Source organism: Pollachius pollachius (genome assembly GCF_949987615.1).
Source record: "Pollachius pollachius genome assembly, chromosome: 12".
In the NCBI taxonomy this organism is placed as follows: domain Eukaryota; kingdom Metazoa; phylum Chordata; class Actinopteri; order Gadiformes; family Gadidae; genus Pollachius; species Pollachius pollachius.
The window spans coordinates 23508633-23522997 of record NC_136945.1 but is presented as its reverse complement, the minus strand read 5'-3'; the positions used below and the strand labels follow the sequence as shown (position 1 = coordinate 23522997).

General features: G+C 48.4%; 1 protein-coding gene across 1 annotated transcript; it reads left to right on the top strand.

Moving 5' to 3' along the window:
• Positions 1 to 2281: 2281 nt before the first annotated feature.
• On the top strand, positions 2282 to 13786 carry lrrc38b (leucine rich repeat containing 38b; the record flags this gene model as incomplete). Its single annotated transcript, XM_079748604.1, has 2 exons — positions 2282 to 2918; positions 13539 to 13786. 2 exons carry the CDS (start codon positions 2282 to 2284, stop codon positions 13784 to 13786), a joined length of 885 nt encoding a protein of 294 aa, XP_079604730.1.
• Between the last annotated feature and the right edge of the window lie 579 nt (positions 13787 to 14365).

The window sequence follows — 14365 nt, the reverse complement described above, 5'->3', positions numbered from 1 at the left end:
TATTTTGCACGTGTTGCTCTTGGAACTGTGGGGGGGGGGGGATCTGGACACGGGGGGAGGGAGGGGTTGTATAAATCATTCTGTTCACAGGTGGACTGTATTGGAAGGGGATCGCTATCAGCACGATGAGCCCACAGCACCGGCACAGAGAACACATCTCTGCTCTGTGACACAAATAAATCAACAAATCAAAAACCAAAACCAAAAAACAACAAACATACATACTGGAATATTTCATAAAAAAACATTATTTATATAAAATAAAAATATATTAAATACAGTAAGCAATGAAGGAATTGCTGAATGCATGCAGGAATTACTATGTTTAGGAATAGTAGATCAAGTTCATTCTAAAAAGGTCATAGATGTGTTTCTGAAATAACTAATGAACACGTGCCACCGGCAGGTTGTGTAATCCTCTCTCCCAGCGAGACAAGGATGTAAAACATGTGATGTAACGCAGAGCGAGGCTGAATGTCACGGCATTGTGTTCTGGGCAAGACGAGGCGAAAGGTGAAATACAAACACATACATGATAGGGCTACTTTAATAGAAACCAAAAGAATAGAGAAATATTCATCCATAAAATATTTTATCCATTTTAATATGTATCAATCAACGGTGAAAAGGGATGGTCCTTCAGTAAAATAGAAGACCTGGAATGCTTTCCATTTTGAATGCTCTTTAAATCCAGTATATTATCATCGTCTGTCATGGGGGGAAGTGACATCACATGTTGACAACGTGGCTGAGGCACGCCTCCGTGGCAACGAGGAGAGGGGGGAGGAGGGAGAGAGAGAGAGAGAGAGAGGGAGAGGGAGAGAGAGAGAGTGAGAGAGAGAGAGAGAGAGAGAGTGAGAGCGGGAGAGAGGGAGGGAGGGAGGTGGAGAGAGAGAGAGGGAGGGAGGTAGAGAGAGAGAGAGAGAGAGAGAGAGATAGTGAGAGAGAGAGTGAGAGAGAGAGAGAGAGAGAGCGAGAGAGAGAGAGAGAGAGAGAGCGGGAGAGAGAGGGAGAGAGAGAGAGAGAGCGGGAGAGAGAGGGAGGGAGGTAGAGAGAGAGAGAGATGGAGGGAGGGAGGGGGGTCCTGGTGGGAGTGTAAGGCATCAGATAAACCCCGGCTCAGTCCGTCCGCGCGTTGAGAGCGGTTAGTGGAGCCGCGTCGCTGCAGCCCGGCCCCAGCAGCCCGTCCACGCATGTGGCTCCCCTCGCTGGACATTGGGCTGCCTCCCCATGGCAACGGAGCTCTGAGACCCATCTGCACCGCGCATTAGTGCAGCGCGAGAGAGAGAGACGGAGAGAGGGGGAGAGACGGAGTGAGAGAGAGGTAGAGACGGAGTGAGAGACAGAGGTAGAGACGGAGTGAGAGACAGAGGTAGAGACGGAGTGAGAGAGAGAGGTAGAGACGGAGTGAGAGACGGGGAGGGACGGAGAGAAACAGGGAGAGAGGCGGAGCCCTGGCAGAACGAGGCGGCGGAGCGTGGAGGCAGAGTGTGCGGTGGCGTGTGTAGGTAGGAGGCTCTCGGTGCGCGCCACAGCGATGCCTGCTGGGCTCCTGACTCCGTGCTCAGCTCGCCAGGCTTCCCCACGCAGCGGCGGACTCCCAGAAGCGGCGGTGGCGGTGGCGGTGGCGGCGGCGGCGGCGTGGGGATGTGGTGCCTCTGGTCTCTGTGCGTCGCTCTCCCGTGACCCCCTCCGCACGTCTCCTCTCGCGGCGCTGACCCCGCCGGCCGCGCTGCCGTCCGCCCCCGGCCGCCACAGCGACTGACTGACTGGGGTTAGGGTGACGGACCGCCGGAATCCCCCCACCCCTCCCCCCTCTAACTCCTCGACCCCTCCCCTCTCTCCCTCTCTGTGTCTTTCGCCGGTGCCCTGAGTTTGTTTTTCCATCACCTCCTCTGCTGAAGCTCTGACTCCTCTCTCTGTCCAGCTGTCCTCTCCCGCCGTTAAAACCTCCCAGCTGGTCTCTCTCTCCTCCGAGCCGGCGCTCGCTTCATGACCCGCCAGGAACCGGCGCCGCCTCCCCGCGTCCGCTCGCCTCCCGCATCCTGAACGCCGTCCATCGTCTCCTTCCGTCGGCATGACGCTCCTCTGTGAGGACTGATGCCTCTCCTCCTCCCCCTCTCGCTCACCCCCTCCCCTCCCCTCTCCTAGTCCCCTGCCCTTTGACCCTCACCCTCCTTTATTCATCTGGGCTCCCGCCCTCCCTCCCTCGCTCTCCTCCCCCTCCCTCCCCCGGGCGCTCCTTACCCCAGCCTCTGCCTCTCCCTCCTCATTCCGCCCTATGACCATGTCGCCATGTGTCTGCTGGCTCCAGCTCACCCTGGCCCTCCTCCTGACCCGCCCGCCGCCCAGCCGGGGGGAGAACTGCCCCGCCACCTGCCTGTGCCCGGACCCCCACACGGTGGACTGCAGCGCCCGGGGTCTCACCCGCCTCCCCGAGGGCATCCCACTGGACGTGCGGCGGCTGCTGCTGTCCGACAACTGGATCCCGCGCATCCCCGCGGACTTCCTGGTGCTGTACTCCGACCTGGTGTACCTGGACATGCGGAACAACACGCTGTCGCACATCGAGGTGGGCACCCTGAGCACCTCGTCCCGCCTGGTGTTCCTGGACCTGGGCAGCAACAACCTGACGGAGATCCCCAAGGGAACCTTCGGCGAGTCCCGCTCCCTGATCAAGTTGCGCCTGGGGAACAACCCGTACCTGAGCGCGGTCAACGAGGACGCCTTCCTGGGCCTGACGTCCCTCCGGGAGCTGGAGCTGGAGCGCAACGCCCTGTCCACGCTGCACGTGGGCGCGCTTAGCCAGCTGCCCTCGCTGCGGCTGGTCCGGCTGGAGGGGAACCCATGGGTCTGCAACTGTAACTTTGCCAACCTGTTCGCCTGGCTGATGGACAACCGCCAGAAGCTGCCCAATGGTGAGTCCCCGCTCTGTACTGGGGGGGGGGTGCTGGGTTTGTGATGGTGTCTCTCAGAGAGTCAACCCTAACCCTAACCCTAACCCTAACCCTAACCCTAACCCCGCTCTGTACTGGGGGGGGTGCTGGGTATATGAAGGTGTCGCTCAGGGAGTTGTTGAGATGTTTGTCGTTAAGGTGCTGGCGTTAGGGTGTCTCCAAAGGACACTTGAGGACTTTAGGCTGTGGACATTGGGGGTGTGGAACCAAGGACCTTTAAGCGGGAAGTCCAACGTTTCAATGACTTAACTCCCCGGCATTACTAACAAATCGTGGGGCGGAACATTCTACATTAGAAAGAGCTGTTCCTCTGTGGGAGGGCGGTGATTCTGTGCTTCCAGCGTGAGTAAACTGATCCACACAGCGCGCCGTTCAATTTGTTTTTGTCGCTCTGAAGGACAGGGAACCCCTTCCAACCCCCTCCTCCTGCTTCTCCTCCTCCTCTCTCCGTTCTAAATCTGTATCTGGCTTTTCTCCACCCCCATCACTTACAGTGTGGGAACGACACACTGCATGAGAGAATAACAGGCAAGAATAAACAAGCACTTTGTATTATCCAAGATGGAAAATGGTCTGATATTCAAACAACCTTTGTATTCATGTGCTGCTCAGTCTTCCCGCGGTTGTTCTACATTTGAAACAGTAGAGAAGGTTTTATATTCTCAACTATGGCCCTATCAAGTCTCAATGGAGATGTATCTCCCTCTCAGCAGATCAATAGAACAACCTGTAGGTATTTGACCTTTATAATATAGTGGACACCTCGTTGTACACATGCGCATGCCTTCTACTCTGGCACCGTAGTCACTGACAAGAGGTCAATGCATTTATCTCCATCGTGGGATATGCTTCGAGACCAGTGGTAATCAAATATAACAAGCCCAGACTCATGGGCTCCTGCAACTGAGAGAGTCTCTCTCTCTCTCTCTCTCTCTCTCTCGCTCGCTCTCTGCCTCCCTCTCTCTCTGCCTCGCTCCCTCACTGCCTCTCTCCCTCTCTGCCTCTCTCTCTCTCCCTCTCCCTCAACCCATCATGGCAGGTCTAGCATACACATTCAGCCCGCAGGGAGGAGTTAGGTAAGAGAATGGAGTGTTTTTGTGTCTATATTTATGTGTGTGCGTGAAGAGTGTCTGTGGTGTGTGTCTGTCTGCAAAAGGTGTGGTGTCTCTGACATGTAGACTTCCCAGGGGAATTATATTATCCGTGAGGAAGTGTACTCTGGATAGGAACTTAATATTTGATTCCTATGAGGTCATTCTACACAATATACTCCCTAACATACTGCGTGTTTTCTACGAGAACGTTGCACAGTGCACCAAATCTGCTCACATGGAGATTAGTCAAATCTACATTTCAGGCCAGTAGTCATTATGCCACGGTCTATTTTTATCCCCCACTTGGAACATGTTTAGGAACCACTGTTGTTGATAATATTTATATCTCCCTACTTTAGTGTTGAGAGGAAATCCCCAATGATATTCCATGAAGAGTAAATACCCCCGGCTACCTCGTATTCATCAAGGCCACGTTTATTTGAAGGTGCTCTTATGAACAGACACTCATTTCATATAAAAGCAGAGGCGCCCCTTCTCAAGGTCATGGACCGGTGTGTTATTGATAACAGCCGAGCCGCGGGCCGCGTGCTCCTCAGCGGCTACGTGCAGCAGGCTTGCCGGGGGGGGGGGGGGGCGTGAAGTGAAGACGTAAACAGCCCTGCAGACCGAGCCATAACGGTGCTGACTGGGACCATGGCTCTGTTTTGGAACACCAGACGGGATACCATGATGCTAAAGGCTAACGCTCTGCCACAAAGGTTAGCGCCATGCTAAAGGCTAACACTGTGCCAAAAAGCTTAGTGCCATGCTAAAGGCTAACACCATGCTAAGAATTACCATGGCATTTATGACCAAGTGCTGAAATGAAAAGCATTTATGATCCAAAGCTGGAAAAGGGCAGGGAGAGGGTCAAACCTCACAGGGGATGAGGTGATTCTGTATCCATTGCTACAGCCAAGGTCATTCTTGGTGACATTGAACTGGTCATAAAACAAGGAGATTAACCGTTTGCCCTTCATGTGTGCGTGTGATTGGAAACACCACAGCGCCACGTCTTGAGGTATGATTCACAAGGCCGTGTGACAGGATTACGCCCCTCATCGCGTCCGTTTAATAGGTGATGGAGAGGGACTGGATCACCGCTGTCTCCCCGGATACGGATGGCATAATGGATGCTTCAAACACGTGCATGCGTCAAAGGAGATCTAGTGGCTCATTCTCAATACAGACACTCAATATGGGCAAAAGCACATAGCGTACACAGACGTTAACACACAAGCCCTCTCCTTCCAACGCTGGGCTCTGGGGCAATTTACAGCCTTGGTAAGACGAAAGAAAGGATGATGGCACGCCATGCAACCTCGGATACCTCTCCCACACCCTTCCTCTCCTACACGTGCAAGGTGCACGTGCAAAAACCTCCAGCTCTGTCTGCCTCCGTGTGGCGTAATGAATCCTCTACGGCGCCGCCAAACAGACATCAAGCAGCCAATCAGGAGCCAGGGGGCGCCGGCCCAGCTCCTGATTGGCTGCCAAGCAGCGGTGCTCTCTGTGAGGACTCAGAGTGGACCGGTAATGTGTGCTCCTCCTCGTATACGCCTCTTGGATTCCAATCAGAGGCTTGTTTTGGTTTTTATGAACTGGAGAGAAGAGAGCTGCTGATACTGAAGACCCCCCTCCCGTACCCCCTGTACCCCTCCACTCCAACCAGGTCTGAATCCTAAAGACTGAATTATTGGCCAAAGGTTCAGCATTAGGTTGGTTGGTTTTGTTAGTATGTTTGTTGATGCTGGGCATCTTTTTGCTATTGCCCATGGCTTCTCCATCACCGGTGTCTGAGGTGCATTAGAGATGTTAACAAGGCCGGCCGCAGGAAGCAGACAGAAGAGGGAATCGTTGTTCTGAACGGGGAGACGATGCAAATGAGATGGGTGAGAGGAGGGCAGAGCGATCGCTGCAGTCAGAGGAGAAGCTCTCTGTCCAGAGTCTTAAAGAACCACAATGTCATCCTCAATTTTTGTGAAGCCGTACTAAACTAGCTTCCTGGAATGAAGGCCTGTGGCAAAAAAACGACTAAAAATACTGTCAGAAAAACATGAACTCTGCATAACACAGGGGAGAAGGTTTGATACATGGACGTGGTTGAGTGTATTATTAGAACTCTATAGTTTAGTGTAGAATAGAAGTAGGAGTAGATTTTGCGCCTGTATTTGCCTACCATTTCTAAGATAGTCAACTTAAAAACACAAAGTGGATTCATGTACAATTAGAATGGATCAATGGACAATAGCATGCATGCTTTGTAGAATTGAATGGCTATCGCACAGAGTGGGATCCTCAAGCTCAACCATAATAATGTTGTTGTAATAAAATAATTGCGTTACAACTACAATAAACCTGCCATAGAACAATAGAACCTGATATGTTTTAAGCCATTAGTGGTATACATGTGTCCAAAGCAACCAGTAACTGCATTATAACTGCTAGGGCTAACATTCCTAGCAGCTAAAGTTAATATATGTTTGATTTCCTCTTGGGTATGAATAAAGCATCCTTCTATTGTTTAACGGATTGTATTTCTCATGTTTGATTATTGTCAGTTAGAGATGTTTGACTTGACTTGAGTGTAGTTTGTGTCTAGTTTGGCATGCATCTAACTAGGAGTTGGACTTGTATAGACAAAAATAAATAGCATCACCCATTGGTTTACGAAGAACGGGGGTCGATTTCCCTTCTACGCAGATTTGCCATTCTTCGCATCCAACAACGGAAACAACATAAACTATTGGCTTTGTTTTACTACACTTCTGGCTAGGTGCAGGTTCTCCACTCACACAATGCTTAGCCTGCACTAGAGAGTGCACTCAGCTTTATGATGCTTGTGAGAGGTGTGCGGCTAAAGAAGAATGATCAATACCAATATCAATGGAGAGTACAGGGACCTCTTTTCTATAGGGCTCCATTTTCTCTCACCAATTTCTTTTTTGAAGAGCGTAGCAATATCAGTGACATTTACTCTTTCAACCCCACCAAAATCTTGATCTTAGGTGTACTTTAAAAACAACATGGCATTAAGAACTACCTTTATTTTCACCTCAAATATATCTTATACTCATCTAACAGTATTCATTAATCAATCAGCTACACATTCTCAATTTTAGAGGAGAATTGTAGCAGAAGAGGAATAATATTGCAATCAATAATAAACCCATTTGGGTTTTGAAAGTAAGCAGGATGCAGTCTGTACTCCAACCATCACCAATCAAATCCTAAATAGCAAGAGCAAAGTGACAATACATCTTCTGGTAGCTGTTTCATATTCTCTTTATCAGCTGTTCATGGATAGCAGAATCCTAACTATGACTCAGAACTACTGATGTATTTATCTTTAAATGAGTGTGTGAGGAGCTAATTTCAGCAAGCAATGGTATTTTCAGGCTCAGGCTCAGGAATGACATATTGTCATTTTGCCGACAAAGTTTACTTGGACTCTGATGGGTTGAGTGTCTAAAGTGAACCTTTGTGGTAGGCGCTCAAAGACATCATTCACACGAGGAAAACATGATTGATTATGGATGCCACAATGATTGCGTCAGAGAATCCACGCAAGCGATATTCCAGAGGTTGTCATGGTGATATATGGTGACGTGACTAGAGGCACTTTGAAAGCTATATCTTCTTGGGAGCATTTACTGGATATGTTTTAGTAATACATGAGTAAGAGAGAAAAGGAGCTGCAAACGGCGTTAACATTGTAGGTAATGCAAGTGAATGCAGAAACTAATCCATCCAGTTCTATAAAGTCCATAGAGCATAAGTAGCCTGTATTAAATATTTAACATGCATACCTATGCACTAAATATACAGTTGCCTTTATCAAAATTAAGCATAAGGCAATTAATATTTTAAATTAATCTTTATAACTATACTGATTTGCAGCCAAATCATGGGTTTAACCGTTGTATCTGGGAACTGAAAAGATTCCCACGAATTTTGAATGATACAGCAAACATAGAAATCCTTCTTTCTGGAGCAGCTCCCAGAAGGGTAAATAGCACAATGATGACATGAGCTTTCCCTGTGTTGGTGTAATTCCTCTTCATTGCCAGTAGTTGGCAGTATTCTCATAAATCGTATACCACCTTTAACAAAGGGAAGACTTTGTCGGTAGACGGCGTCGGGGATGGAGGGGACATATCCCTTATTAACAAACATGATGCAGTAAGCTTCACCGTTATTGATTTGGCTTCAAGAACATGGCGGGCTCACACAGCCGTATCATTTAATTAACTTAATGACTGGCCTCTGGGCGGGGGGGGAGGGGTATATCATGGACTATTCTGGGAATACTGTATTACAAGTGATTATGCATGAACAGATGTCTGCTCATTAGGGAAGTAAGCCTGCTTTGATAAGCTTCTTAATTTGGAACAACACAAGAAAAGAGAAAACACATGACATGTGATTACACACATACCACCGTGCAGCTCATTTTCAAAATGAGTCTAGACTTGGAAAGGTCACAACGGCAAGACCAAACGCCGCCGTACCTGGAGCCACGTAATCATTACAGGGGCAGAACAACAGACATTTATTCTGGTTTATTTTGGAAATTGTCTTGAGGTTGCCCGCCGAGCAGCACAGCTGGGGTTTGCGCGTGATACACCGTATTCCCATTCCATTCTCACATCTGATTTCCCTGGGGGCTCGTGAGTTGACAGCACCGCACACATTTGTGTTAACAACTTTGATTACTGTACGCCTGCATGCTGCCTGGTGGGTTCTGCACCCTAAAACCTATTATTCTGGGATAACGCAAAAGCACCCGTCCCTGGGGTGCCAGACCAATGACGTTCTTTTGGAGATCTGAGGCGTCCAGATGGCGGTGTTACAGTGATCATACAGCAGAGTTAAAGCAAACTAAATCCCCAATATGTAGTTAGACCTATAATGCAGAGCCAAATGTAATCAACTCTTGAAAGGAGCTACACCAGAACCCCGTGTGATCGACCTATCATCGTTAGCGTCTCCGCGATGAACACCTGTTTTTATGCTTCCTCTGCCCAGCTCCTAAATGTTTGAATGGGGTGATGAGTGTAAACATGATCCCCGCTGTCTCCGGTGCTCTTAGGTTAAGCATGAACAAAGACCATCCATAATTCAGCACAACACCTTTCCATAGCTCATCTGACCCAGCTCAAGGTAACCCGACCCAGCCCGACTCCTCTGAGGTTGGGGGCTTTATGTTGGCTGAACACTAGTCAGGGCCGTGCAGCTCCCCTACAGAGCAGGGCCTGCAGCTGGGTCAGTCTGTTCCCCTACTCAGGGCTATGGTTTCCAGGTGACACCTGTTAGCCACACTGCGCTAGCAATCCCGCGGCTGCCAATGGGATCCGCCGGGGCCACTGCACACCCGACGCAGTCACTCCCGTCTCTGACACCCGTAGCCGATGCGACGGGAGGAAAAATATCTGCTCCAATTTACAAGTTCCTCTTTTACCCTGGCCTGGTTTAATGGTTATTTAAAGTTGGGAAGTGAGAGGGTGTTGGCAGGGGAACAGAGAGTGGCAAACGGTAGACCAAACTCACCGGATAACAACTGACTGACAGAGCTGCAGGACCGCAGCCGAGGCTTCACCTCATGTCCGAAATAGAACAGGGGTGCAATCTTTGTTTCAATAAAGAGCCACTTCACAAGCTTTTACGGAAGGAAATTGGCTTCTTTGTGAGTGCAAATTAGGTTCTCCATCCAGCTGAGGCCAGAGACTGGTGCCTTGACAAAACTCCCCTCTATCGACCCTTTTATATTTCTATGGGGACAGAAAGGAAATGCAGACGTTTCTCCACAGAAGACCACCAGCCGAGTCAGGTCACCCCTTATTAAAACCCTCTTCTGATTGTATGACTGTCTACGGTTGCATGGATGCAACCTCACGTATGTCTTCTTGTGATTTTCCAGATAAGCCACCTCGAGTGCGCCTGTGCAACGATGATGTCACCCAGTTTCCATGCGGGAGGAAATCCCTGCTGAATAATTCCTCATCCCCCCATCCCCACACACACACACACTCACGCTGTCGCATGAACACTAGTCACATTGTGCAGTCACACGTTCCTCCTCCTACGCCTGCAGCTCCTGCTTGCATTCGATGCATCAGACTAACCCAGACTCTCCATGATTGTGAGTAAATGATCCTGCCATCTCTCTCTCTTTGTGACTGCGTTCCATTTAGTGCGGCTCCTTCCTCTCCATTGAGTAGGCCTAGGACGGCCCCGTGCGTGGCATAACCCATCCCGGGCAGTACTGCCGGGAAAGCACTTTTCTCTAACTTGCTGTCACTCCCCTGAATTCCCCATTCACAAGGACTGATGAGAGAGAAGTGTCAAGACCACTCCATAAACAGGGGAACTCATACCCTTCAAGACCGCTCCATAAACAGGGGAACTCATACCCTTCAAGACTGGGCCATAAACAGGGGTACTCATACCCTTTAAGACTGGGCCATAAACAGGGGAACTCAAACCCTTCAAGACTCGGCCATAAACGGGGGTACTCGTACCATTCAAGCGCTAACATGATGCCACGCTGTGTGTGTGCGTGTGTTGCCAAGAACGGGGGAGGTTGCCAGGGATCAATCCACTCATCAATCAGGAGGGACAGCCAGTGCGTAGTGTCAAAGGGGCGGTGTGGAAAAGAAAAACTGTCCGATATCAGTCCGTCACACTCGGCCAGACGGATCAATCACAGTCCGGGAGACAGGGCCGGTGCGTTGCCACGGGGATTGGCTCTCCCTCGTGGCTGCACGGCTTGCTGATTGTCATCCATCAGCTCGTCTTGGAGCCACGGGGCGGAGGGACGTGACCCCTGTACCGTGCGGAGGGATGTGATCTAGCAGAAATTATTTCTTGAAGTCCAAGATTTTAAGGAACTTACTTAGTCTTCATTTCTATGTTGTGCTAAGCAATGCATATCATTGAACACAGTCCCATTAAATGGTTGTGGTTCAGGCAAAACAGAAATTGTATTACCATTTCTTGCAATAAATGGTTAAATGACAGGAGTGATTCCTCTCGCATCTTCCCTACCTATGTGGAATGATACGGATGTGGATCCACTGGAAGCTGCCTTGGAAAGCATCTGCTAAATAACTGAATAGCAAGCAATACTACTTTGAGCTTGATGAATGCCTCGAGACGAACGGCTCCAGAAGGGGCTGTATATTCACAGAGCAAACTCTGGTTCCTAACGCTATTTATCACCTAACTGCGACAGGTAAGGGGCCAACGAGGGTACAACTCTCCAAGGTGGAATGCAACTTGGCTGTGGGTACAGAGGGATTATAAATAGTGTCCATCTGTCTCTGCAGGACACAGTCCTGCAGCCTCTGCTCACTAAGTGGTGTGTTTAATTACCACCGAGTTGTTGTTTTATAGTACGTTAGAGAGAAGCCTATGTAGGTTTTGTTAAAAAATGACGAAATGGCAGTTCAATTCATCCCCATGACACCTTTATTTCATCACGCTGTTTCTATGGAGGTTGATAGAGAGCAGGTGTCAGCGGGTGGGTGACGGATTTACTATATAACCAACGCTTGTCGTCGATAGTGACTTGCAGTAAATAATGTTGATACATGCAATTGATGAGGAGGTAGGGGCAACACATCTTCCTCGGTATGCATACTGGTAAAAGGCTGCCCATGCTGAGATTGGAACTGAAAGTTTTCCGCTTGGGGTCAAAAACCCTGAACCACTGGAGTATGATGTAAGCATTAATGGGTATCTGTCGGCGCTCCAGATTTGACACAGGGTCAGCTAGTCCTTATTGTACATCAATAACGACAACCACAGCCTGCGACCTGTAGAGCCCAGCAAAGGTCATCGTCACGACAAAACACGGACTGATGCTGACATCCGTCCCCTGAATGATAACGCCATGGCTGTTATCAGTCAAGATAAATTTTATAAAGAAGCATACAAATTGAAATGAGTTTATTTATGAGTCTTATGAGTCTGAATCTGGGAAATCAAACACAAGCCCACAGCCCAAAACAAGCTTAATTAATAATCATGATTCCATCTCTACCTCCTGAGGGAGATAACAAACTAATCATATTTCAAAATGTGCTGCTTTGTTTAGTTCCAGTAAATCCCTAGTATCTGGTAAGTGATGGAGTACATTTGCATTGGGTTGATCACAAGCTTAAACCCTGTTGAGTTCTGAAAGTGTGTTCAGATGTGCTGACTATAGAGCAAAGATTGGAAGGATATTCTGCTGCTGCATTTTCTGTCTTCCACCTTCTCTCTCCGTCTCTCTCTCCCTATCTTTCTCTCACTGGCTGTCTCACTTACTCTCTCCCTCTTTCTCACCCACTTTCTCTCACTTGCCTGGGTTTGTGTGAATGTGTATGAGCCGTTTCTATGGAACGTTTCCACCCACACTGACAAGGCAATCGGTTGTTTTTTTTCCTTCATTTTTCTGTGAAGAGAGTGTGAGAAAAATGTGTTGGACACCAGAGATAGATAGCCTTGAATATCTATGGTGATTTTTTTTTGTTATTTTAAAGAATGTAAAATTGATGACTTGATCAGTATTTCCATCAGACGGGAATTGTCATGTCATGATTGGGTTTCTTGAGGACATACACATAGCACCTTTCACTAAACGTATTGCTAATAATAACTTAATGTTACTTAATCATTGCTTCTCCTGCCACTGTATGGCCGTTGGCAACTAAAGCAATAGTTGCTTGCATTTGGGGAATCGTTCCTTGCAATTTAGAGTAGTTAGCAATAGGGGCTTTTGAGACAGACTGTTACGACGGCCTTCATACATAAAAATCCAAACTTGAAATCCAAATTGAACCATATTTTAATCCTATCAAAATATTATTTCACATTTAAATTTAAGTTCTTGTATAAATTGGATGTAGGGTTATAGTTGCATGTACTTGGTGAATCTTTTTTCTGTAGAAGCAATGCTGATATTCATCATAATTTAACCCAGGAGCCATCAGTCCATTGACAGACCCTTGTTATTCGAGGGCTCAACATCCATGACATTCCCTGTCCTTGATCCTTAGTATCCATGAAAATGTAAAACTTGCTTCGGGATAATAAGAAGTGCCCTTGAGATCTAATGAGCCAGAGTCACTGTGCTTTTATTTTGAAGGATGTCAGTAAAGCCTGTACTCAGGAAGAGCCAAGACGTCCAGGGAAACCAGACCGGCTGATTTATTGTGCTTTCATCAATTGCGTAATGCATCCAGTCAAGGTGCCCCTGTCTTTAGGAATATATTGGTTGTTGTTTGGAGCATTTTACATCTGCTACTTGTATTTAACCTCAGTTTCAGACGGGACAAGGTAGACAAATCCATTGTTCATCAAATATCAAACCCACAATAGCTATAATGCATCTCAACTGGTAGAGAATGCACTACCAGTAATGTAAGAATCTCTGGGTAAAGATATGGCAGGCTTAGACTAGCTCATGAGACCCTCTGACCCACTCCGTCCTGTGACCCTGCAGGTGTTGAAGGCATGGAGTGCTCCCTCCCCATGGACGGCCGGCGCGTCTCCCTGACGCAGCTCTCCAATGACAGCTTCAGGGAGTGCCAGGTCACCCTCACCCTAACCGACCTCCTCATCATCATCTTCTCGGGGATCTCCGTGTCAGTGGTGGCCATAATGACCAGCTTCTTCCTGGCCTCCACGGTGCACTGCTTCCAGCGCTGGAGCAAGGGAAGCAAGGGTGACGAGGAGGAGAGCGAGGAGTAAGACCAGGAGACTCTCTCTGAGCTCTGACCCGGCCAGGTCTGGTCTCTCTTCTTGGCTTTGAGAGGGTGACTCAGACAGGGGGATCGGACACAGCCACTGTCTACCCCCCCCCTTGTGGGGAACCTCGGAGGAGGAGGAATTACCGGGAAGGGGGTTGTGTAGGTTGGGACGCTGTGAAACCATAGAAAAACTGACCACGATGAAAAGACAAATGGCATTCCCAAGAAACGTGTGCAAGTCCCGAGACTTGAGTTCAAACGTTACACATGCTTAATGGAGTTCATATTATGGTCTGCCAGAACCCATGGGCCGACCAGGGCAAGCTCTTGGATGAAAGCAGCAGTATACACGATGAGTGTGTTTGTGAGTACAGAGAGCACCAACTATAAAACCAAGCTACAGTGATGTGGAGAAGTTCTAGACAAGCCAATAGTTCACCAACATCTAGTCAAAATAATCATCCACTTTCAGATTCTGAAATGTTCAAAGTGGATCTCACTCAAGTGAGACCTGTTGAATGACCGGAGTTGCTCAGGTCCTTGGATGTCTTTAGGGCTTTACAAAAATAGAATTAAGTAA